Source organism: Talpa occidentalis, unplaced genomic scaffold (genome assembly GCF_014898055.3).
Source record: "Talpa occidentalis isolate TD23 unplaced genomic scaffold, MPIMG_talOcc4v2.1 talOcc4.10, whole genome shotgun sequence".
In the NCBI taxonomy this organism is placed as follows: Eukaryota; Metazoa; Chordata; class Mammalia; order Eulipotyphla; family Talpidae; genus Talpa; species Talpa occidentalis.
The window spans coordinates 20889997-20916194 of NW_023600993.1; the positions used below are offsets into that span (position 1 = coordinate 20889997).

General features: G+C 36.0%; 2 protein-coding genes across 3 annotated transcripts in view; one reads left to right on the forward strand and one right to left on the reverse strand.

The window, feature by feature from the left end:
* Positions 1-1239: 1239 nt before the first annotated feature.
* AZI2 (5-azacytidine induced 2) lies at positions 1240-25909 on the reverse strand. Of its 2 annotated transcripts, none has more exons than XM_037525564.2 (8): positions 25619-25906; positions 18377-18591; positions 16043-16168; positions 15508-15607; positions 14280-14428; positions 11139-11197; positions 5675-5793; positions 1240-3263 (listed from the first exon to the last, which is right to left on the reverse strand). In XM_037525564.2, the coding sequence occupies exons 2-8, from the start codon at positions 18584-18586 to the stop codon at positions 2854-2856; spliced, it is 1173 nt and encodes a 390-aa protein (XP_037381461.1). In that variant the 5' UTR covers positions 18587-18591; positions 25619-25906; the 3' UTR covers positions 1240-2853. The 2 variants fall into 2 exon arrangements, with proteins under 2 accessions (XP_037381461.1, XP_037381469.1); XM_037525572.2 differs by lacking the exon at positions 1240-3263 and adding an exon at positions 6546-6589 and having other exon boundaries at positions 5718-5793; positions 25619-25909.
* ZCWPW2 (zinc finger CW-type and PWWP domain containing 2) overlaps positions 25397-26198 on the forward strand; it is a 90662-nt gene continuing 89860 nt past the window's right edge. The window contains exon 1 of the mRNA XM_054699019.1: positions 25397-26159. Within this exon, the coding sequence (XP_054554994.1) occupies positions 25397-26159 (763 nt within the window). The remainder of the gene's footprint in view (positions 26160-26198) is intronic.

The following is a 26198-nucleotide window of genomic DNA, read 5'->3' on the forward strand; positions in this document are numbered from 1 at the left end:
CCAGGCCACAGATCAAAAGGAGTGAGATTACTAGCGCATACAAACAGAGCACATATAGAAACTGGAGATCACATAGCACAGAAGCAATTAAGCATATATTCTTCTATTAGTCTAGTACTTACATTAGATATTGGTGTATCTTCTAGAGCACAGGGGTTTAATTCTTGTTTTTAATGACTGAAAGAAAGGGTGAAAGTTACTTTGAAAATTTAGTGAAATGTATAATCTGGCCATTTTATAAATTTAGTTTGAATCAAAGGGGCCAGCTGTGAAAAATTCATGTGTATAGATGTCACTTTCCCCATAGGTACTAGGCAAATTAGGTTACACAGTATAAATAATATGTTTATCCCTCTTTATTAGGTCAAAAGCTAAACCATTCGTCATAGCTTTCAAGACATGCATGCCTTTCCTCACTCAAGTCTGCTTCTTGACTGGTACATCAGCCTCAGTTGGGTCTTGCTTATTCGTGTCTCTGATGTTATCCTGGTAAGTGATGATCCATAGATTTTTCTACCCCTTAAGCTAACCCTTTTCTAAGTAAGCTTTTTTTGATAAGATCATTACTGTGTTTCCACGTGATTCAGACCATCAGTTCTTTACATATGTATTCCTCTCCCTCTTTTTTGGGGCATTCTAATGTTTCATTTATGCCTGTTCTACTTAAGAGTTGTTCTATTTTTGCAAGGGAAGCCTTCTGGAGCACGTTTCAGCTAGTAGGAAAGAAAGTAATACCACATTTTGCATTTTAAATAATTATAAGCTATAGATGGCCCATTTCTTATTTTCTTTTTAATCTTCCCTAGGACAGAGAATATCATAAAGTATACATTTTTAAATTTCTAACTGGGTCTAAAAAAATTTTTTTTTTCCTTAAAAAAAGAGAGCAGGGCCTCCCCTGGTGGCGCAGCGGTTGAGCGCTGGGCTGCAAGGCTGCCCGCGGTCTCTGCAGCGCCGGTTCGTTCCCCGGCCGCCCCAGCCACTGGTGAGGGTCCCACAAAAAAAAAAAAAAAAAAGGGCATAATTTACCCAGCACTGTAAGCTGTCAAGAACCACCATCACTGACTTTCTAGCTTAGCTAGCTATTGTCACCCTACTGTTTAACTGAAAAAGCATTTTCTCCACTCAAAAGAAATTGATTTAACAAGATACATGTCTGTTATATGAATTAACAACTACCAATTAGTACCTGAATATAGAGGCAAGGACAATATTTCACACCCACTTCAATTTCAAACAAAAATAATTTATTTTAATTAAACAGTTTCTTGGTATTGTTCAAACAATCAAGCCATTGTTCATATAACTTTTCTTTGCAAGGAACGTTTTCAACCTGGTTTTTAAAAAAGGCCAACTGGTAAGCTACATTAGAGATTAGATATAATATACAGCCTATGCAGCCACATGAGAAATAGTTCCTGCTGCTTTGTTATTACACAGGTAGTTGCTTCCTTCAGCTAAAGCCTGGAGTCTTGTATTTGTTTTATGCATATTGGATTTTGTTCTATTACTTGGCAGGAGATTGTACTCCCTCGAGTCAGTTGTGTTCATTGGTCAGAATAAATTCCAGCATCTGACACCAATTCCATTAATCACAGACAAGCTCGAATAAGTGAGTAAGATAATAGAAAGACAGAAATATCTGGTGAACGGTGAACATTATGTATGTATGCTATTCAGTTAATATACAAGAGATCTGAGATACTCTTTTGAGTTCAATATATTTGAAACTGTCTATCAAAGGGATAAAGGTCTCGAAATACTTTATCTCAAGCAAACGATGTATGTACCAAGTAATACGTTTTATTACTAATGTTCTTAATACCACCACCTTGAAAGAATTTAGATACATTCCATGTGAAGCCATTCTTATAACTTCCTTACTTGTTTATAAATGATAGACAACTTAGAATCAGAGCTTGGGAATTCCATGATTGTACTTTATCAATACAGCACAGAATTTGGTTTCTAGAAAATTCCTAATTCACCTAAAAGTCCTTCCCAATGAATAAAATGTTACATTTCAAAACAGGGTCTAACAATATAGAAACTGCTCTATATAGCAAGCAGCTGCATAGTTACATCTACTTTCATATTTTCACTAAGGACCACTGAAGGGAGAGACTAGACTGAAACCTCTGTGATGCTCTTTCTACTTGATGTATAGAATTATAATAGCTTATTCACACACTACGTAATTTATCAGCTATGTCATCACTTTTTAAAATTAGGAAAGTTGGCTTCCATGATCAGGTTATATTAAGTTGTAGAATTCAAATTGCAATTCTAAACTGTACCAACAACATTGTGATTAAAAAACTATTTTAGACCTTAAATTTTGAAACACAATAGCATACAGATAGAATAACCTAGATACTATTATTCCACTATAATATTTTTCTTAACTTTATGCTTTGTACAGTCAACAGAAATATAACCTATTCACATTTCCACTTGCTCCTTTATGCAACTTACATGAATTTCCTGTCTTTATTTTTATGTATAGATATTTAGGTTTTACATTTTGTAAAACCTTATCTAAAAACTTTACTTTCCATTCTTCATGTGAGGCAAAATTTATATAATTATCAAAGGTAGAACTGTCTTTATGAAACACCTAAGAGTTTATTAATTTATTAATCAGTAGCATATATCTGATTCTTTGTCACAACATGGACCTGGATGGTACTCTTTCATACTGCAAAATCAGCTACACAATATGGTACAATATGTGCAAATGTATACGCTGAAGAACTACAAAATTTTAGTCAAAACCTGCTTTCAGTTTGTTAAATAATTTCTTGAGAACCATGAAGGGAAACAGCATCCTTAAGTCTTGAAACCTCTTGAGAATTAATTCTTATAAAGGCAGTTTTGATTATGTTGATCCAAGTAATGCAGTGGTGTCAGGTTGGGTAAAGGCAATGTTTTATTTTTAGTTTCCCCAAAGGCTGTATCACTTGATTTAGGAGGACTTGGGAACACCCAAGAATTATCTTCGAGAGAATTTCTGCTGTAAGAGTTGTGTTCCTGGAAGTTTGTACCATCATGAGGAATGGAGCGCTCATTATCTATCCATGATTGGAGAATTGCTTTCTCTGACAAAACCTTTATATCTCCTTGTAGAGGGGACGATGTGGTATGACAAAGAGTTTTGCCATTAGGTGAGAGAGGGAGGTGTCTTTTGTATGTTGCAGTAAAATTTGTCAAATGCAGTTTTGTGCTGTCTTTCCCAAGGTCCTCCATGCATTCTGGGGCACAGGCTGAAAAAGAAAATACAGGCTAAATGTCAGTTGTCGTGGCAAATATGATCATAAAATGTCACTTATTCGGTGAATTGGAGAACCAGAAATAAAAGATTTCAAGAGGCAGCATGGCGTGGAGGTAGATGACAGAAGATCTGATTCTAATTCTGGAGTGGCTATTTAGTAATATTGTAACTACGTAAGTCACTAAACTGTTCTATATGTCTCCCCTGTCTGAAAACAGACACAGTAATCCTGTTCTACCTTCATCACAGAGCCAAGGAATTAAAATACAAGCAAAAATCCCATCACTGACTCCTACCGTGGTTAAAAGCTTGCAGACTGTATAATGTGTCTGCTTTTCCTAAGTTTTAGGTTTTTATTTTAGTTAAATATAAATTCCTTTCTTTATTCAAATCTTCTTTCCATATAGTCCAAAAGTAAATCTAGAAATAACTGAATTGGTGAGACCCCAAATGAAGCTTTAATATATTTTCAGAGGCTTCGTATAGATAAAACCACTTGAAAAAAGCTATCAATTGATTTTTGTAAAACACATAGTAAATTCCAGTTTTCCTATGGCCAAGTAAAAGAAAACAGAAAAATATGTTCAATACACAAATTATGGCTTATATATTCGGCCTACAGGTCATTAAAGATAGATTTATCCTAAGTCCAAGAAAGATACGTGCAACTAAAGCTTGCTACTATTTAATTTTAGAAGAGATTGAACCACATTACAAAACAAAGATTATTGCCTTTTCTACTGGGAGGGTGGATAGGGGTGGGGGAGAACTGGAAGCAACTGCTCAGCTTCTAGAAAAAGGTGATATAGGTCAGGAAAAATAGTGGCCTAGTCTCAACTCTGTCTACTCAAGAAAGCAGTTGAGTTCTGTGGTGAGGGGTGGTAGCCTTGAGTTGCCACCACTGTAGGAAATGTGCTAGGAAACTGAAGATTCAAAGCAACAGATTTATCATTTACCAGCTCAGAAGGGACATATGAGTGAAGTATTAATTCATAGTTCACTTGTCCTCAACACTGCAAATATAGAAAGAACATTTTCTCCTTTATTATTCTTGAAGTGATGAAGACACACTGAAAACTCACTGCAAATTAATCAAGTCCCTTTTAAGACAAGTCTTATCTCTACTATGAACTTAATTAGCTGTTTCATACCTGACTGCTGTGAAGCCTGAGGACAACTGAACGCGTTAGGCGCTGCAAAAACACCGTATTATTTTGTCCGCTTCATAAGTAACTCACTAGAAACTGAAAGGACTTTTGAATTTAGTTTTCTTTACCAATTTGCCACTAGAAAACACTTCTGAGAATTATTTATAAAATAACCATCTCTTTTCCCTTCTCAGGGACAACCTGAGATGCAAATGATGACTTAAAACTTTGTAGTGACTTTTTTATAAAAAAGACATATTCCTTTAAAAAGCAGACTTTAGGGCGTTATTATTTATGTTACACACGTTTTCAGAAATAGAACTACTATCTAATAAAAGGTACAAACACACTGATTTTTCTCTGAAGTATAAAAATAGCTTTGGCAAAGTAGCCACTGCTAGTTAAAACAAAACTCAAACATTTTAGTCAGCTAGGCAGTTAAACATGAAGGTAAAAGCAGTGAAGATTTTGTTTCGTTGGTGGGGAAGAAGCCTCCATTCTAAACAACTTGTGGGAAAAAATTTAAGCTTATAAAAAATGAAACCCAAATAATGAATCAAACTTCTGTTTTTCAAAACAAACTAAAAGGTTAGGTCTTGCTGTACTCTCTAGCACTGGAATGAAAAATAGCCTTTGCTGTCTTTTTTTCAATATATGAAGTAGTTGTGGTAAAAGGTCAACTAGAGCAAACTTAACACCTCAGCCTTTTACATATAAGCAACACTTGGCTGAGAAAAAAAAGCCACAAGGGGAAAAGAATACAGTACTAAAGAAAAAACACATCAGCAACACCTTTATGTGTGAAGTTGACCAGTATGAGACTGAAGCCAAAGCACAAAATGGGTTGACTATGAACACTGTGTACACTTTGGCTTATCAAACTCATTTGATGAGATTTGGTAAGATACAAGACCTAGTTGCTCTTCAAGCAGTTTGGCTGGAACCAGTGGTTTCCAGCACTGACTTAACCTTTTTTTTTTCCTTCTCTTTAAAGATTTACTCATTTATGATTACAAGAGCTGGGGTACAGGCCAGAGGTGTGGGAGGTGAGAGGATTCACCAGAGACAGAGCAGGGAACAGAACAGGCAGGCAGACCGACGTATACTGCTGATGGGAGCAGCAGACGAGTCAGGAGAAGCCTGCTGTGCCATGTGGGTAGCTCCCTGGCTGGGGGATTGAACGTGTTGCAGAGGCTGCAGACATCTTCACAGCGCTGCGCTTAACCCCTTGCACCGCCAGGGAGGCCTGACTTACCTTTCTTGATTGCAGTTGAGGTTTTCAGTTTTCTTAGTAGTTCAGCTTGTACTTGAGTCACCAGATGTAAATTAGACATCTCTCTCTTCAGTTCCCAGTATGCATGTTGTATATTGTCACTGAAATAGATTTTTATTTTTTTAAAGTCATTTTTTTTTAATGGACCAAAAGGGCAATAATCTTAAAATAAGAATGAACCATATCTATTTCTACTGAAGTTAATTTTAAGATGTAGGTTAATCTTCCTCATTTAATTGAAAGATGTTTAATTAGGCTATGATAACAAGTGAAAAGATATTACTCATAAAAACAATTTCTAGCAATTAACCGCACTATTTAAACAGAAGGGTATTACCAAGAGTATTTGAATGAGGTGAAATAATAATTATGTTTGTGAGTAGATTTAGATACTGAGAGTGTTATCCCTTGAAGTTTATAGTTAAACAAAAAGTATGAAATGTTTTTTTCATGTGATTTCATTATTATTAAAATTACACCTATAGAATGGGGGAGTTAACCGTCATTTGAATGCGATGACATCATTTGTACTTAAATTTAAAATTTTTCTTTATTCTTGGATATAATACCAAAAGTATTCTAATGAGTTTATCATTCTCTTCTCAGAATTAAGATTTTATTGCAGCCAATAATATGTAGTGTCCTGCTTATATATAGTCAGTAGTAGTGGTATCACATGATATTATTCCTGTATAGGTTTAAATTTGTATTTACCTTCTGGTTGGTTTGACATTGTGAAGTAAAATGATACATCAAATTTTTGAGTGTATACGCAGGTCCACATTAAAATAAAACTTTGGTTTCTTGCATTACATTCTTACATGTTTGTGCTGTATCACTCACTGTTGCTTACCAATATGACATGAGAGCACAAGACATGAGCAGCCACATGACTTCCTAGCAAGGAGAAAGAAGCTTCAGAGAGGATTATATGAAACAAGTAAAAACTTTACAAATGCTTCCTATTTTTATAATCAAAATTATTTTAATTATCTTAATCAGGTAAGTTATTTTAAAGCTAATTTTTGTAAATTTCATCTTCCATTGACTATTCTTAGTTGGATATTCATGATTCCTTTAGGTTTTAATTGCCAATTAAATTTACCAAAATCTTCAACATGTATAAGAATATGTAAAATTTTAAATTAAAGTACAAATGATGTCATAGCATTCAAATGACCATTTTCTCCCCCATTTTATAGGTGCAGTGTAATTTTAGTAGCAATTAAATCATGTGAGACAAACATTTCATACTTTCTAACTATAAACTTCAAGGGATGACACTCTCAGTATCTAAATCTACTCACAAACATAATTATGTATTCCCTCTCATTCAATCCATTCAATACAAGTGTTAGGAAATAATGATAAACTTTATATTGCTTTTCAGAAAGACCTACTTATTTTAGTCCATTGTGTCACTCATTAACCACCAGTCTATTAAAAATCACAATGCTTTTTGCAGGCTTTTGATAGGTGTGAAATAATTACTTAACAAAACTTAGTTAACCACCTCTACCTCACCAGTAAACATCTAAAATGTATGCTACAATGAATGTTTCACATAAGAACCTGTCTTAAGTGTGAAAAGAGTTGTTGGTTCCTTGGTGAAACTCTGGGCATTCAGTATGCTTTCCAGAGTTACATTACATAGCAAGAAATGTAAACACTGTGCATGTGCTAATTCATGCAGACAATCATGATGTGAATAAGAGTTTAAAAACTTACTGGCATGAGATGGTAAATCAGGACCTGACTTGGAGAAAAGCAAATACCCAAGGTAATATTTGGGTACTATCAATAATTTGTCAAGCATATTTATTTTTCATTCAAAATAAACATGTAAGATAAAGATAATTGCTATAGAGGTATTGAATCAGTGCCTGATATATATAAATTCAGTTTCATGAAGAGTGACTATAAATTAGGTTAAACCAGAAACTAGCAACAAAGTTTAACGTACTTCTAAGTCTTTTACCCTTAATGTCACCTCAGTTGAAGACACAGATCAAACTAATTTTGGATTTTTCTAAGTATAAGCTCTCCCTCTAGTGGATAACAAAGTAATTACAGTTACTGTCAAGCACTGTAGTCTTAAAAGTGTTTAAAATTTAATTCTAGGTGAACAAAATATTTAAATCATTACTCAAGTGCAATTAGAAAAGGTTAAGATGTTATCTCACAAATCTTTTAGCAGGCTTCCAACTAATCATTACTTACCTAGATATTTCTGAGTCTGTATCAGTTTCCCATATACCCTCCAACTGGGAGTATAAACTTAAGTAAACTTTTGTTTTAAATGCTGTACAAGCAAATTTCTGATAATATATGTAGTTGTCATAAAACTACTTAGATATTAGGATATAGCACTAAAGTATCCCAAATGAAAACACAAAAAAATAGGCGAACAAATAAAAAGGGATGGTTGCAGTGGTTGAGAATTTGGTATGTGGCAGACACTTCACCCTCTTTCTCACACCGCTTTGGCAAACTGAGTAACCTCATTTTATGCATGTGGAACCACGTTCAGGATCACTTACTTGAACATGCTGCTTTTCAAAGCCACCTTTACTCATCTACTCTCATGACTGCTTACTCCCCTTTGGGGTAGCATTTTTCCTAACATTCACTTACCAGGCACCTACAACATGCTACACAATATGCCAATACCACCTTCTTGACCCCATGTAAAGTTACCCACCCCCTGAATTTTAAATGTAATGAAATCTGCTTGCTGCATCAAAAGGGATACATGTCCTGCTTACAAAGCTCGTGTAAAAGCCCAGTTTTCTTAATTGGCACTATACAGTCAACTCTAATATTAGTGTGTATATAAAAATGAACATTACTTACATAAGAAAATCCACTAACTTGAGTTTTAACTTTAACCATACATATTTTTCTTTAGCTTGTAAAAATTTGAACTATTAAATCCACTAGAAAAAGTAATAGGAAAGTATGGGGTAGTCTTAGTTTCAGCACTATAGACTAAAAGATATTGTATATTATCAAATATGATTGCCCCAAACAAATGCCTTCCGAACATTCTGGATTGCCTGGCAGAACAAATAATAATTTTATACTGCAGCCCCCACCCCCCAAAGTAAGTTAAGAGAAGCCAACTTGTTAGGTTCTATTCTGTTCTGCTTTATCCCATGTTTTTAAAATGCTTCTCTTTACTCACAAATTTTTGTGCCTAAATTAAACATAGCAAAGTTTAGAATTTAAATTCTATGAAGTTTTATTTATCTTATACCTCTATCTGGCTTAAGAACTGATGGCATCAACCTAAAGCTAACACCAAAAACAGCCCACTGGCAGGACATTGATGAAATTTCTGCTGGATAGGGCTTTACTGTTAATTCATGTTATATACACTGAGTACCTATAAAAAGCCTCTAGTACTAAACTAAAAAGTTCACTCTGTATTAGGGAAATGGTATATACAATACCTCATTTGCACGACCAAGTGATATACAAAAAAAGCTTTCCCCAAAAAGAGAATTTTCCAAATAAATGAAAAATAATCCTTAAAAATATCTAATTGTTTGGGGGATATCACCAAGATGGTGGCAGAGGATGTTTGCTCATAGGATGAACCACTATTAGCAAGGAATGGGATACCACTGAGAGAACCCCACAGTACAAAGGTGAGGCTGAAGCACCTCAGTGACTAACACAGACTGCATTAGAGGAGAAACTGAGGAGTTCAACACATAGGTGTAATGGATGGCGGATGAAGAATTACATGTGGACGTGGTGGTCTGGAAGTGCTGAGACAGCAGGGCTACCAGCCCAGCCAAAGACACTGAGGAAGGGTAACTGAGACAGGGTAGCAGCACACACCCTTGATTACCTAAGTGAAGCTGAAAATGGAGAAAGTGAGGTACTCCATAAGAAGGCTAGCAGCTCCACAAGGATGACACAGAGCAATCAGTCTACACTATATTTGCAGTCCCCCACATGTTGGGATCTGTACTGGCACCATTTAAGAGCCGCCGTGAAGTGTACCGATAGTGGATATATTGCTTAATCTCAGCACTGGGATTCCAAAGAGCAGGGACAACAGCTTGGCCATCCACAGGAAGACCTATGCCAGCATGTCCATGATGGCAGCTCGTTACTCTTCATGTCCCTCCCCAAACCCCCTGACACAGGCAGCTACTCATGTGCTTGAGGCATTTAGAATAGCATCAAAAGGCAAGAACCAAAAAAGAAAAAAAAAAAAGCCATAGCACCACCTGCTGGAAAGCCTAAGCTGCTCAGTGTTAAGTGGCTAATCCAATTTTTAAAAGGAAAAGCCATGATAACTTGAAAGCAGCAAAATGGGCAGAGAAAAATAGAACGCCTAGCAACTTGAAGTCTTTTAATACCCTTTTGACTTACTGAATTTTTTTCCTGCTTTTTCAAAATTTAAAAGTTTATGAAAATGACAAATATAACAATCATTAAGGGGAAACCTTCACACCTAGACTGACAACTGAAAAGACAACTGACAAAGACAACCTTAAAAAATAATTCATGTGCAAGTATATTAGGCACTGTTTAAGAAAAATGTAAAAACTTTCTTGCTATAAATTTAGATGAAAGTTGAAGATATAACTGAAATACTATTCAAATGGCAGAGCGGAAAAGTTGTAACAGTTACTAGATGACCCGCATGGCCTAAAATATTTACTGCCCGTCCTTTATAGAAGAAGTATAAGAGTGGCTGCATTGTATCTCCTAAAATTGATCATCTCTCTCAATTAGGCTTCTGATAGAAATGGAATGAAACAATTCACATTTTTACTTCAGGTCAGTAAACTTTGGAAGTCAAATGATTCAACAATGAAGTCAGTTAGGTAGTATTTTTCTTTGGATGGCAGTATATGTGGAGAAAGAGGATGATACCACAGTAGAAAAGAAAATCACCAAATAATTTAAAACATAGCACTTAAATTACTCAGGTAAAAATGATATATTTTGAGGGAAAAAAAGGTTAAAATAACATACATGAACTCCTGATAGCTACTTTTGTTTCTACCACAGAGCAAAGTTCTCTTAAAATTCATACTATACCAAAGAATGAAAAGGTGGTTCAGGTTTGTTCTTAAGACAAAGGGTTATTACAGTATGTAAAACTGCATAATCCTTCATGTACAAAATCAGAATTTATTATAGAATATTTCTTTACAGCTAGTTTTCTAAAATTCAATCTAAAATATTTTGAATGGTCAAAAATTTTAAGATCACAATATACACCTTTTCTCCTACTCAAGTGTAAGCCTATTATTAAAGAATAGTTAAATGTTTTTCATGAATATACTGTGATCGGAGTTCACATGTGGTATCCAACAAGTGTCTACTTGTTTTTAAGCTTCATCCTAGCAGAAATCTAGGTATCTATAGGAAATGGCCTATGGAAAACAAATTTTTTTCTTTGAATGCTGAAGAATGTTCATACCTTGAAATGCTTAATCTTTGGAGATCTTTGCTCTTCAGACTGTCTTCCTGAGATGGAACCTGTTATTCATTTTTTAAAAAAGTAAAAGTTGAACTAAATCATTCTATTTATTCTCATCACTTTATTAAGACATTTCAAGCTTTTACAGAATATATCTGTAACTGTATAGCATAAAACTAGACTTTACATTAAATTTAACAGAATACCACCAACCTATACCAGTTATTTTTAAATCACTTCCATTTATTTAAAGTCACTAATGCTTTGATTTTCTTTAAAAAATAAAACTGCTCATGAAAAAAAAAAAAAACCTTAAGTCTTTGAAATGTGAAAGAATCAGATCATAAGTATTTTTTTAACTAGTATATTCTTACACTTGTATGTGCAATAGAAACCTTATTTTTAAAGCCAGTGGTATTTTTGGGTAGGAAATTATTTTCTGGCTACCAACTAATAATTCAGAAACTCTTGTTTGAACTATCACTAAGCACAAAAGTCTCTAATATTCTAAGACATGTCCCTGACAGTGTCCTTATAACAGTGATGGAATAATGGATCTGCTTAGTGCCATATGTGGCAATTTCATATAAACAAGGGCCTATGGCTACAAAATCTTGGGAAATATCGCTCAGAATAAACAGGTTCTTATACTACAGAACTTCTCGCAACTTTTAGTATACCCCAACATATTGTGAGTCTCTAAATGGACTATTAATGGGTACATTAGACATCTAATCCAACTACATCTTATTCTTGCAGAGTTTGTTATATTTCTTTGGCCTTACAATCTGTTTTCTAAAAAGATCAACCATTTTGAATATAAGTGGCTAGAAATTTGGGGGGGGATCCAGATAGTCTAAAAGGTCCATCCTGGAACCTACCAAGAATTAAAGGAATTCACCAAGTGCTTAAAATAAAAACAAATACTGTTATGTCCACGCAGGATACTATCTCACACTTCAAAATGTATTATAAAATGTTTCACAAAAAGTACGATCTTAAAAAAATTATGGTGTAAAATATTATGGCCACATGAGATGTAAAATTATAAATGGTTTTTCTCTCCTTGGTTTTTCGTTTGATTCTCATATTTAGGAGGACTCTGATTAGCAACATCTCTAAATAAGACTTAAAAGACTAGAACATGAAGATTTCAACTTGGAACCCTTGATAAGTAGATATTAGGCATTTCTATTCTTCCTGGTTTCATTGCTTAGTAATAGCTGTGAGCATGTTTTACTTTAAATCTTCCACCCACCCACCACATAAATTCCTATGGAGATGGAACAGCTTAAAACCTTAAAACAAAAAACAACAAAAAAACCACGAACCTTCCCCTTATCTCACTTTGAATTGTTAAAGCTTCTTTGTATCTCAAACTCCATTTCATTAGCTCAATCCCCTAGCACCATCTAGTGGAAAAGAGTAACTAGTAATTAGGAAGTGAAACTGCATGAGCATGACCTGGCACATGCACCACACACACAAAGCATTGCTTTTCTGCATTAACCTACCTTTTTTTTTTTCCAGACATTCACTGATTGAATTTATTGTATGTGAGGCAGGGACTGTTTTATTTATATCTCATTTAATCTTCATTTAAAAATAGGCATTTAATGTTTACTTTTCTAGAAAACAAATTCCAAATGGTTAAATGACTTTCCTAATCTAAGAGTTAGTCACACTGTAATTATGAGGTGAGTTTTTAATTCAGTGGTATTGCTTCCTACTGTATAAAGAATATCCATTATATATAAATGCCATCAAATGATTTCAAGTAGAATGTATACACTGACAACTGTAAGTCAAAGCTCTTACGTGCAGATCTTTTCTTGCAAGTTTTTTTTCAAAAAGATGCTTTCTGGGCTATTGTGACTGGGCTTATGTGACCAGATGCTGGAAACCTTTTCAGGAAATTGTGGCATGTAGCTGTAAGATCACAGTTGGGAAAATCAACTTCAGATATCAAGTAGAATAAAAAGCATTTTGTCTCTAATTGACAATTTTTGTTTTTCCCCTTTTTCAGGTCAGTGGAAGGGAGGGGGGCTTCAAACCAAGTTCTCATTATCCAGCGGAATTCATTTATTCAAGGCCAATGGAGGACGCTTTTTTTATTCTTAATGCCTGGCTCATTCTTAATGAATGGTCATCTTTGATAACTACATTATAGAAGAGAAATGTCAAATGTCAGCTCAACTAAAGACACTTGGGACGCAGGGCAGACTGCGGGCAATCAGGAAATATGGGAAGTAGTTCCTTTTTCAGTTAGTGGCAGAGGAACTTGAGGTAAGTGACACAGCTCCTCAATAGTGTTAGAATGCTCTGAAGGACAAAATGGTTGAACTATGTAAGTGCATATGACATAGATAATTGTTATGACTCCAGACTAGTAAGCTTTCCATTTTCTGATAACTATTTTAAACCTTGTGTTTTGGTGCATTGCTTTCACACATTCCTGCTTCTCTATCATGTCTTCTTTTCATTCTCAGAACTAATTGTCATCACTAATCTGCAAAAACATATCCAAGCTTGTTAGAATCCAATGGGAAGTATTAGTAAACATACTCTTGGTGAGAACCTGAGAGGCAATTTGTATTTTAATGGATGACTAGGTTAACCACAGTTTAGCAGTTAACAGGATTTTTAGTTTTTACTTGTGTTCCCAATTCATGAATTCCATATAATTTGCTGAAATTAAAGTCGCCCTGTATTATATTTCTAGATGTTTGTGAACTCTGCAAAGTTTTCTTCTTCTTTTAAAGAATTCTAGAAATCAAGTCACTCTTATGATGTCTAAATTAATCAAAATACTAGTTTAAATAATATGGGAAACTTAAAACCTGAATTATCTTTGAACTTTTCAGAGAAGTAGTAACTCAAGGAAATTGAAAGAAAGGGAATGTGAAAGAATTGTTTTAATAAACTGTAAACTTTTAAAAAATTACTTTATTAAACAAAATTATTTAATTCTGAGTTTATGCTAACCAAAGTATATCAATATTAGCAAAAATGATTAAAGGGAAATATAAAAGAACTTTTCAAAGCAAAATAGTTTTATGTGAACTCTATGGTTTTAATAGTTATAAATCCTACATATAATCCCCACAGAATATTGAATTTCTCAATTTAATGTTGTAGTACCGTTTGTTTGGCTTTTTGTAGCTCTATTTTGAGATCGCTACATTCTTTCCTCATCAGTTCCAGTTCTTGTTCCAAGCCATGGATCTTCAGGTCACAGCTCAACTTTTCCACCTCCCAATGTGATGAAGGTGGATTTAAATTCCTTATCACTACAAAAGGGATGGACATTAAAATTTTTATCTCTGCCTTTTACATAAACTGTAATTTAAAATAAATTATGCTGGTAAAGTATAGATGATAGAAAAATTGATATAAAACATGCACAATTAATAATATTTGAAAAACAGTAAATACTTTCAAAGATCTGTTACTGAGAATAAGAAATCTAGCATCTTGTTTTAGAATGTATTCATCTCCCCTGGTTCTTATTTTCTATTTAGTTTAAAATACAAATTTGTTGGTCTGGGAACTTAAAAGATACAACACTAATAGCAAGCATTTTCTAAAACTGTAGACATCGATAATCTATTAATTTCAGGTTAAGATAATAATGAAAATTAAATGAAGTGAATAAACTGAAGCACACTCAGCAAACATTTGGTCCCTTCAGAGTACTAAAATATTTGACCATCAGGCCTAGAACATGTCAGTACAATTTTATTTATAAATATTTCATTGTAGTAATGCAATACAACTGAGTACTAACATCCTTGACTTCTTCACTCTACCAAGAAAAAAGCCCTCACTAGCTACCACAATAGGTATCATCTCAATACCCTAACAAAAGATCTATCAAAGACCCATTATTCAGTTTGTCTCATCAGAATGTTCATGGGAACTGGTTAATACCCATATCCCCCAGACTTAACTTTTAACTTTAGTATCTATCTCACATTTTAAGAACCTGAGAAAATTAAAAAAGTAAAAAGCAATTATAACTATTCCATGATAGTGTGTCTAACAGTGAACAAAAATTCAAGAGGAAGGAAGAGCCAGAACACACTAGTAGGTAAGAAGTTTTGACAAAGATGGAGTTTACTCCTTTCTTCCTGTAATTCCTATACAAACTAGTACTGAATAACAACCCTCTTTTTTTTTTTTAATTGCAGTTTATATCTATGGAAATGTTAAAAGGAGTTAACACTTCGTAAAAGCAGAGCAGAAAAATTAATGTAAGTCTAAAAATTAAATAAGCATTAGAGATATAGAAAATTGATCATGGATATAACACATGAATGGAAAAATGTATTAATTCCATTAGAATATTTATAACAAGTAAGTGGCATACCCTGCTGAGTTTCCACCTCTGTCCTTAGCTGCAGGAGTTCTACTTCTTTAGATTGTAGCTGTTCATTCAATACTTTCAAAGATTCAGAGTTGTCTTTATTCTAGTTAAGTAGGGAAAACGCCAAATTATATTCAGTAAAATCTGTAAGTTGGTATTATATATAAATTTTCAGCTAGATGTTTAAAAAACTCATTCTAGCCCTTTAAAAGAAGAATGGGAAAATAAAATCCTGTTTCTTAATTTCTCATGTTCATGTTCTAACTCAGGACGTAGTATTCACTGTTTTTTTTTGACACAGTGACTAATTCTACCATGTAATGTTTTTTTCAAAATCAGTGGCATCAGATGTATTTAAGTCCTAAAAATCATTACACATTATTTATTTTGTATACAAATAAGTTATAAGTATTTACTATAAAAATTTTTTACCTTGATTTTTCATTTTTAATTTAATAAATGTAAATATTTCTTATTCCACTTGTAAACCTCTTAAAGGAGAAAACTCATTTGCAATATTCTTTTCAAGCTAACTTACCATTTTGTCCAGTTTGCTCTTCAAATTATCTCTATCAATGCAAACTTCTCGATATGCATGATAAGCCTTGTTTACTTGTTCTCGTCCCACAGAACTTGTTTCTTCATCTGATCGAGCTCCTATAAGCTAATGGCATAAAATTACAAAGAAGAGCTTTAGAGGCATTCTGCGCACACACACAAACTAAATCAGTTTTTTGATGACTACATATCTTACTTTAATCATTGTATTCAAAGATAAAGCCTGAACTATAACTGAACGTTTTATTTCCACACAATTCTTTATTGATTTATTAATGAAGTACCATTGTTTTACATTCTTGTTAATATTTTGACAGCATAGGATATCTCCCCTCAGGTGCTTCCATATAATTATGCTTTATGAACAATATTTAAAGTCTTCTATTTTATGCTTTTATCAGTATATTACATGTTATAGTATTTGTGTTATATTAACCCATCATACTAAAACATAGTGTATTATTCTTTTATAGTCCTTAGGTATTTTCCAAGTCAATAGTATTTAACTTCCCTCAGAAAATGTATCAAGGATGGGCCTCCCCGGTGGCACAGTGGTAGAGCGCTGGGTTGCAAAGCTGCCCGCGGCCTCTGCAGCGCCGGTTCAATCCCCGGCTGCTCCCCGGCCACCGGAGGAGGGTCCCACATGGTGCGCAGACCTCTCCTGCCGCCCGCTGCTCCCCTCAGCAGTGTACTTCGGTCCTTCTGCCTGCTCTGCTCCCCGCTCTGGCTCTGGTGAATTCTCTCACCCTCCCGCGCTTCTGACTGTACCCTTTGCATGTATAAACAAAACAAACAAACAAGCAAACAAATAAAGAAAAACATGCCTCTATTAAAAAAAAAAAAAAATCTTTAAAAAAAAAAATAAAAAAAAAAAAAAAAAAAAAGAAATTTAAAAAAAAAAAAAAAAAAAAAAAGAAAATGTATCAAGGTAAGGTGTTTCCTGACTTTTTATGAAATACATGTGCTAGTTCATAAAATATTATTCTAGAAAAGGAATTACTATGACTGTTGGTCAAAGTACAAAATATTTCCAGTATTAATTATACCAAACCCCATTTTTCCACTTTAAAACAAAGATACAAGTTCCAATATGTTCTCTTTTCTCACTCTATCCCTAGATGGCACAAATTTATTTAATTGCAGTGAAAGTAAATTAGTATGAGAAACTATACCCATAACACAGAATAGAAAGGTCTGGATCACTCCCCTAAACACAACTAAAAAGAAAATAAAACTAGAATCAAATTAGCTCAAAGGAAGATTTTATGGTTCACTGACAGAGACAAAGGACTTGTTGGAAATTCTGTGCTGAAGTTGGTGGCTTGCGGGGACAATGAGCAAAGCAGCAAAGGAGGTCATGGGGTAAGATGGTGGGACAGGCCAGTGGATGGCCACTGGTCCTCCCAGGCCTGAAAATATTACCGGCGCACTCTTCTGGAAAGGGAGTGAGGCAGAGGGTGCACATAATGCAGAACCAAGAGTGCCTGCAGTTTGGGGACTCCCTCCCCTCCCACTGTAAAGAGCAAAAGGAAACTTGGCAGCAGTGGTGGAGAGGACTGCTCTGAGCTGAGTTGTGGGAGTTGGGCTGCAGGCAGAGCAGGTGGGAGAGACCTCTTCCCATTCCCTAGGAAAAGATCTAAGGGAGAAATCCACAGCACCTGGGAGTCTGGGTTCTGCTGCCTGGTGGTAGTGGCCTTACTAGGTAACTGAGACACACAGTTCACAGTTAGCACCTCATGCCAGGCAAGCAGCACAAGGTTGCCCGTGTCCAGCTACTTGGGCTCTGCTTGTCATGTCTGGCACCCCTTGCCAGGTGACTCAAGCTTGGTGGAGCGCAGATCCCATAACACAGAAGGGAAGAGCAAGGAAGTGGGGCAGGGACATAAGATCCCTGAAGCCCTGAGCAGAGCTTGCTTTGGGGGGGGAGAGAAGAGAGGAGGCTGAGGCAGCCAAAATTAGCCTTTCCTGTCTCCAGGAATGAGAATAAGTCTCCTCACTCCTCCACCTACCACCAAGGTAAACAAAGACAAGAAACAAAATCAAACCCACTGTGCCCTAATACCCGCCCTCCCCCACCCCACCTCCCTGCAAAAACAAAGAAGTCAACACATATGCCTAGGAAATAAGAACATCTGGACACAAGATGGAAAAAAGAATAACACTTTCAGCCCTGCTGAAGGTATTATTAAACATAATGTTCTTGGAGCTGCCTCCTTTGACAATTTAGCACAACCATGGAAGACAGGAAAGTATTTAAATTTCAAATACTTTGTATTATTTAAGTGATAGAAAAATGAAGATAATGCATAATTACCTTTTCTTCCAAAAACCTTATTCTTTTCTTTAAGAGAGAATTCTCTTTCTCTGAATCCTTAAGTCGCTTTTTGATGTCTTCATATGCAGTGACAAGGGCAAAATGTGAAGCAACAGACTCATCGCCTGAATATATCGAAACTGGAATATCTCTCCTTTGGGCTTTTTCATGGTTCAGAATGCAGATATCATCTTCTACCAGTGCATCCATGACAGCTATTTAAAAGAATGAAAATATTAACATACAAATGTTTCATTGAATAAAATGAGCAAAATATATTTAGAATAATGTGGTTACTGGTGAAGATGTTTAAAAACTCCTCCTTTTATAGGTAGTACAGCATAGTATTAAGAATATGGACTCTGAAACCAAACTGCCTAGGTTTGAAATCAAGCTCTACTACTTAAGTTTCTGTGTGAGTCTGGGCAAAGTGATTAACCTCTCTGCCTCAGTTCCTGTGTCTGTAAAGCACAGGAAATAACACCAACTACCTCACAGAATTCTTAAGAATACTGAGTGTTGGTAAATAAATAAAATAAAGCATTTAAAACCAAAAATCTATAAGTTTTATAAAAAATTATAAAATACAATTTTCATTAAAATGATAAAGGTTTTAAATGCTTTTACTGATGTCTTTTTTCAGCATATCCACACTGACAGAAAGGTATTAACTTTCATAGCTTCCCATACACATAATTGTTTGTTGTACGTCATAAGACGAAGGAATTAACATTTGGGTGCTTACTATGTCCTAGCACCATGCATGACATTCTTTAAACATTATCTTATTAAATTCACTTAAATAATTCTATGAGCCTACGTATCCTCTATATTTTATAGGAAAAGACTGGAGAGGTGAAGTAACTGCCCAAGTTAAAGCCGGCAAAAAGTTAGCTCTGTGTGAGCAGAGCTATATTTAGCTCATCATTGGGTCCCCAACTCATCATTACATGGAAGTTGCTCAATAAGTACTGGCTATTGAAAGAAGAGTAGCTAGATTAGCAATCAAATCAACCCCTGACTCTGAAACCTAAAGAAGTCCAATCCATTAGTGAACAATAGACCTGCTCTACACATTTACTTCACTGTTCTATTCAGCATTACTTCTCCAGCTCAGAGTTACGTTCCAATGGAAAACACTTTGGAAGGCTAAACTGTGGCTGAGCCTTTTAAGAACTCACAGGGAAACCAGGTTAATAGGGATTGCAAGTCTTAAAAGAAGCGAAAAAAAAAAAATCATTTAAAATATCTTTGATTTTAAAATAATACACCAAGTACAACATTTTAAAGACACTGAATAGAATTTCATAAATCTTAGATTAGTAATTATTACTGAAAATGTTAATTTAGTATTTCTTACTTGAAATAACATTTTACTGCTTATTATAGTCAGTTACTGTTAAAAATATTCTGACTGAATAAATCCTGTCCACTTGGTTGAGTATTAAGATATTATAAACCAGCTGAATCCATGTTTCATTATGCCTACTGTTCTCTAAAGTATCTGATCTCCCTTTTCTGGATTAATCAATACTTGTAAAGTTCTGCTTTATTTCAGATAACATGAATTTAGGGTTTTGTGCATTTTTCTAGGTCTAGTCTTTTATCATTGTATTTTTGCTTTTCTGATTTTATAACTGAAAATTTACAGTTGCGTTCTTTTTCTTTTTTAAAAAAAGATTTATTTATTTATTTATACAAGCACTGGGTATAGTCAGAAGCGCGGGAGGGTGAGAGAATTCACCAGAGCCAGAGCGGGGAACAGAACAGACAGACTTGACGAAGCACACTGCTGAGGGGAGCAGTGGGCATGGCAGGAGAGGTCTGTCGCGCCATGTGGGGCCCTTGCCTGGTGGCCAGGGATTGAACTGGCGCTGCAGAGGCTGCGGGCAGCTTCGCAGCCCAGCGCTCAACCGCTGCACTACCAGGGGAGGCCCCTATAGTTGCTTTCAACTAATGTCAGAGTTTGGAGTGTCTAGTGATTGTTTATACCTAGGAATATGGGAAAGATAGGTAGAAACAAATGTATATTCTCTACAAGGTAAAACCATCATTCAGTCTTCACCAATATCAATTTGAAAATTTATAACCATATAGGACTACTCGTACTCTTAAATTAACTAACTCTTGCTGCTTCTGGTACAATCCACAGTTTCTCCTAATAATGGAGAAAGAATTTAAGTTTTTTCCTTACAGGGGTTTGCTTTTCCTATCTGGATTCAGTATATTCTAAAATAATAGCAAACTCCACTTATAATACTGCTATTTAAAGTCCATGTATTTCCTTTTCAAAAAGGAAGTATGGGTTAGTCCTATACTGTAAACTACCAGTAATTATATGTAAGTCCACAGAAGACTCTTTCACAGACATATGTGAATAGCAGAATAGGTAAACAGTAGATAGCCATTAAGTGGTACGATGCAGTTTTTGAAAGAAGAGTAAAAAAAGGTAAAATTGTGCCTATCTTAGCTAATTTATATCCTAATACCCAAGTGAACAAGACTTATCCAGCTAGAATATTTTTCTAAATATGGCTGAAAAACAAGAAATAAGCCTAACCTGCTCTACACAGTCAAAACAGATGTCCCGAAGTTTATACAGTTTAAGAACCAAGCCTTATGATTTTGCTTTTTACTACCTCAGCTGTATCACTTTCTGTTCATTCATTTTTATCATGAAAGTCATTACTCAGCAAGGAAAATTCATTGTGGGAAGAATATTTACATAACATTTGTAAAATCACAACCAAGTGAACGAAATTATTTGTATTAGTGTTTTATAAATAACATACTACTTAATTATTGTATTAGTGTTTTATAAATAACATACTACTTAATTTTCATAACTGCCTACAGGCAGAAAGTCTTCATCATACCCATTTCACAGACAAGAAAATAGGAAAGGTTAAGTTTAGCCAAGACTAGGTAATGATTACATAGTACAAATGGTTGGGTATCAAAGCTTGAGTACTTTTTCTCCCCAAAGAATCTTTTACACACTGAAAATTCATCAAAAATTATAAAACTAGGAACCCCTTAGATGAAAGGGAGTATTCAGAAATAACAATGTCAAATTTTACACAATATACTAATCAGTCACTTAAGACAAAATAAGTACTCAGACTGGCTTATGTATTTATATTAGCTCTCCATAATTATGTAACAGCCATAGCTCTTTAATGATAAAAGAGAAAATCCACTAACGTCAGAAAGAGCCATAATTTAAAAATAACTAGCATTTAAATTTGTTGTAAAATTAAAATTTTAGTGTCTGTGCTTACAAAATAAATATGAATTATGCATTAGAAATGTTAATTTTTATATTAATACTCTGTACAAAGTACACTTCCAGAGATTAAAAACTGCAAGGTTAGAAAAAAAAAGATCATAGAGAGGTACCAAATAATACAGTGCCAATTATATTGATCAGAATAATGAAAGGAAAACTGCTGGCAAAGTAACAAAGTAGCTTTCGGTTTTATTGTGTATGCAATTTACCTTTCCTCAACCTTATTTCTATAAAGCGAGCTGCAGTAGTCGGCTTTACAGTAAATTAAAATTTAGTTATATAGTTTTGTTGTAATGCAAATGTTTCTTCATAGGTACCAAAGTATTTGGCCTCAGAAGTTTGATATTCTGGATAAATGATAAAAGCCTGACTGGCTATAACTATACTCAACAAACTACATGAAACTGGTTTTATTATTTTAATATTGGCAAAAACATACTCTACTGTCTCTAACTTCATTTACTGTAACTTAAAATAACAAACTTTTGTTTACATTGTCTTTAAAAAATGAGTACCTTGAATGAAATATTTCTAAGATTAGAACTGTCAAAACACTAGACAATATTTTAAATAGTCTGGCAGGAATAACATTTGTTTTTAAAACCTAACAAATGTCAACACTATCCAAAGACAAAACTAAGTGGGGTTCGTTCAATTAAGAAAATCATTCTACGGGGACATGCCACAGAAGAAATCTTTTTCAAGAATATTCTAAGAAACGGGAGATGACCTAGAGTTGTATTTGACAAAGGTGTGAATCATTGTCATAAAGCCCGTGATGGCAGAAAGGGGCTTGTTCTGAATAAGACACCTGTTTCACCTTCATGGTTCTGAAAGAATTTCAGGAACTGATGACAAAAGGCCAACGCAAGACTAAATATTATAAAAGATGCTCCTATTGCTCAGGAATTGCAAAGGCTTGGGGAGCTGTGAACCAGGCAACATTCTTAAAGGCCAAATACATATGAGAAATAGGTTTTGTTCATCTGGATGACCTCAGACTACTGAGCGTAGGATAGTGACATAAAGAAAAATTCCATCACACAAGCTTACCTGTTTTTTCATTATGTTCTACCTTTACTGTTTTAACATGTTGCTGACAGACTCCTTACCAGCAAAAAGATTGTAACTCTGAAGGCTCAAATGATGGCTAGCATTTTTTAGCAATAAAGTATTTTTAATTACAATATGTAAATTATTTTAGACAAAATGCTAACACATTTAATAGACTATAGTCTAAATAATTTTTTATATGAAAAAAATTGTGTGCCTGGCTTTATTGCATTATTACCTTTATTGCAGTAATCAGGAACAGAACCCACAATATTTGAGATGTGCCTTATTAATCAGAATTATTTAAAAGATCATCTTTGGTACAATCAACATTGAGAGGACCCTAAGCTGAGATATGCTATATTCTGGAGTATGAAATACTAGGAAACATAGGAGTATATTTTGCCATCAAGTTAGTATTTTTCTAGGAATAGGTATGATTGTGCTGTCATATTTTATCTTCATAATGTCTATGAGTTATAGATCAATTACCATAGGCCAGTGAATAATGCTTCCCAATGCATTAACTAATTTATAAACAAAATCTTAAAAAATTAAACACCTTATCTACAGCTGTGTAAGTAATGATGAACAAAGTTGGAATATGAACCCAGATAACTTGCCTTCTGTATTTTGTGCTCTATCTTCTAAAGACAACAGAATTCTAATTTTCCCAAGAAGAATAGGGATAAGGCAGAACTCACTGGTAGAACATGGCCCTGAGAATCAGAAATAGGTATTCTAGTCTATAATGTGCCACCTTAACTATTGATTAGTTTACCTCTGTGTGTAAAATTTTCCATCAATAAATCGAAAAGGTTGAAAACATCACCAGGATGCCATCTTCCTAAATTATGAGATTATAATTTTAATCTCAAAACACAATGGCAACTTAAACCGAAAAAAGGGAATTGATATTTTTGCCAGGAACTGAGTAAGAGTACATACATTATTAGAAGTCCATACCAAACTTGGCTAGACAGGTATCTCCCAGCATAAATGAGGAAACTTATAGCTCAGATGTGTGTGGTAAAATCTGCCTATAATCGCACTAGTAGGATGTAAGACATCTAGGGTTTGAATCAGACATACTTGGTAGGCTCTCTAATTCTGCATTGCTTCATGATCATCTTTCTACTTCTGTAAAACTATTACTGTACTCATTTCATAAGATCAGTCAAGATACTATGAAGCAAGGATGACATCTTATGGAGGTCGACAGACCAACATTTACTCCTCTTTCACTATTTTTAATAAAATAATTAAGAGCAGGCACAATGTAACTTGTTTGAAGAAAGGGTCATCGGTGCCTTTTCCCCCCAAGATACTGTCACTGAGCCTCAGGAGAGCAATACCTGATAATTTAGTGACTGCCCAAAACGTATTCAGTATTAGAATACGGTATGAAAAACTCAATGTTCATTGTTTTATGGTCCTTCTGAGTATAGAAATCAGTTTGGATGGCTTCTTCAGGGTTGGCATGGTTCTTATGAAGAGCAGTCTAGTGCTTGTTATTCCTTTTCCTAAAGCAAAGCATTTCAATGTAACTGGGAGCCTTTTATACACAAAGTGTTACTGGTATCATCAGTAATTATTTCCTAATAGTGACAAGACAATTGCACTTCAATGCAAAGTACCCTAAGAATTTTTTTTTTAACATTACAATGGCTGTGTTACTTCCTGGATTATGAAAAAACTTCATAATTGTAACTATGTTCTGTGTTGGTAATTAATATTTACTCACTCTTCATGGCATGCCAGGCAGTGTGCTTTGCCTTTTAGAAAAGCTATCTCATTTGCTCCTCATAACAACACATTAAATCTACATAAGAACACTAAGGTAAGCAAAAATTTCCTCATATCACAGGTGGGGCAACTAAGGCTAGCAAACTTGGTGCCTTGGAGAAAGCATTGCTCCCATTTTTGAGAGGAGAGAAATAAAGATTTAGTCTCTTTAGACAGTGTTATGTGAAAATGTGGAAACTCAGCAGTCATACTGATTGTTAATATTCTGACTTGATCCAATGCCTTTCCCATTATACTGTACCAACATTTTAATATTAAAACTTCACATTTCTATATAGTTTCCCTTTACAAACACATTAAAATTTAGTAATGACTGAGGAATGCAACATTCCTAATTTACAGATGTCTGGAGTGATCACGAGTTAGGTGACTAGACAGGATTTGCTTTGAGAACCGGAACTTAACGATGGCTCGAGATCTTGCTCAATCCAATTTAAAATTCCAACAGTGAAAAAGAAACTTCTGTGATTCTGAGGCAAGGGTCCATTTCGATGCTAGGCCATCCTGGATCGTTTGTGCATATTTCCAACACCCTGGAGTATTTTATCACCCATATAAGATTCCACTTGCAGTTTTCGTGAGCTTTTTCTACCCCTTGGAGTACTTGACTTGAGTTCCTGCAGGTTCTAAACCTACCTTGCAGAGAGTAGCCACTAGACCAACGATCAAAAAATCACAAGATCACACAGGTTAGACACTGGAGAAATGAAGGATACCTGCTGTTCGCACCCGATAACGCAAGGAGCTCGGCTGAAGTCCACTGCTCGGATAACCAGAAAGCAGAAATAACAACACGTTCCCTCTTTCGTTTCCGATATAAATGCCGTCTCAGAGAATGAAAGTGAAAGCGCCCCAGTAAATGAGGGAAGAAAATGAGCAACAGGGAGAAGAGAAGTGAAGCCTCCCCGCCCCCCCCATGGGCCGGGACGGCCGGGGCGGGGGTCACAGGGCAAAGGCCGCCCCGGGTGGGCCTCCCTCCAGCCGGCGGGAGCGCGGGTCTGTGGGCAAAAACGACGCGTCTCCTCGGGTCAGCAACAGCAGCGACGGCTGGTCCCAGCCCTGCCCGCACCCCCAGACCGGCCCAAGCGACTCACCCCGAAGACGGGCTCCGTAGGGCCGCCCCCCAGACCGCCGAGTTTCGGTTCCCCAGTGTTTGCAAACGCACGGAAAACAAACCGGGTCGCCAGGGGTCACCACGGGCTTCCGGTTTCCTCGAAGACGCCGCCGCGGCCCCAGCGCCCGCAGCCGCTCCGGGGACGGCGCGGAGGGATTCCCATTTCCTTCGCCTCGGCCACGCCGGGAACGGCGCGGCCCTGCCAGTTAGCGGAGGCCCAGAAAGTTCGGGAAGGAAGGGCGAGCGGTCGCCGGCGAAGGCCGGTTACCCAACAACACGCGCGCGGCGGCCGGGCCCGCCCGCCCGCGCCGGCCTAGTCCGCAGCCGGGCGCGTCGCGCGCCTCGACGGCGCGGCGGACCCGAAATTCTGTGGCGGGGCCCTGGGGAAGGACGAGCCGCCGCCGCCGGCGAGCGGACTTCCGCTGCCCGCGAGCTCGACGTCCGGGCGGTGCGAGCAACCGGAAGTCAGGCCCCAGGAAGCGGGGAGGGCGCTCGGGAAGGCGCCGCTTGGGTGAGAGAAGGTGCGCGCCACGTACTACGTGTCCCGTGAGCCTCCGCGG

Bases quoted from the DNA above. Each gene is read 5' to 3' on its own strand.
- AZI2 (XM_037525564.2), bottom strand. From the start codon at position 18,586: ATGGATGCACTGGTAGAAGATGATATCTGCATTCTGAACCATGAAAAA. The intron at 16,169-18,376 runs GTAATTATGCAT...TTATGCCATTAG, and splicing joins TAAGGTTTTTGGAAGAAAAG to CTTATAGGAGCTCGATCAGA. The intron at 5,794-11,138 runs GTATGAACATTC...AATCTATTTCAG, and splicing joins CAAAGATTAAGCATTTCAAG to TGACAATATACAACATGCAT.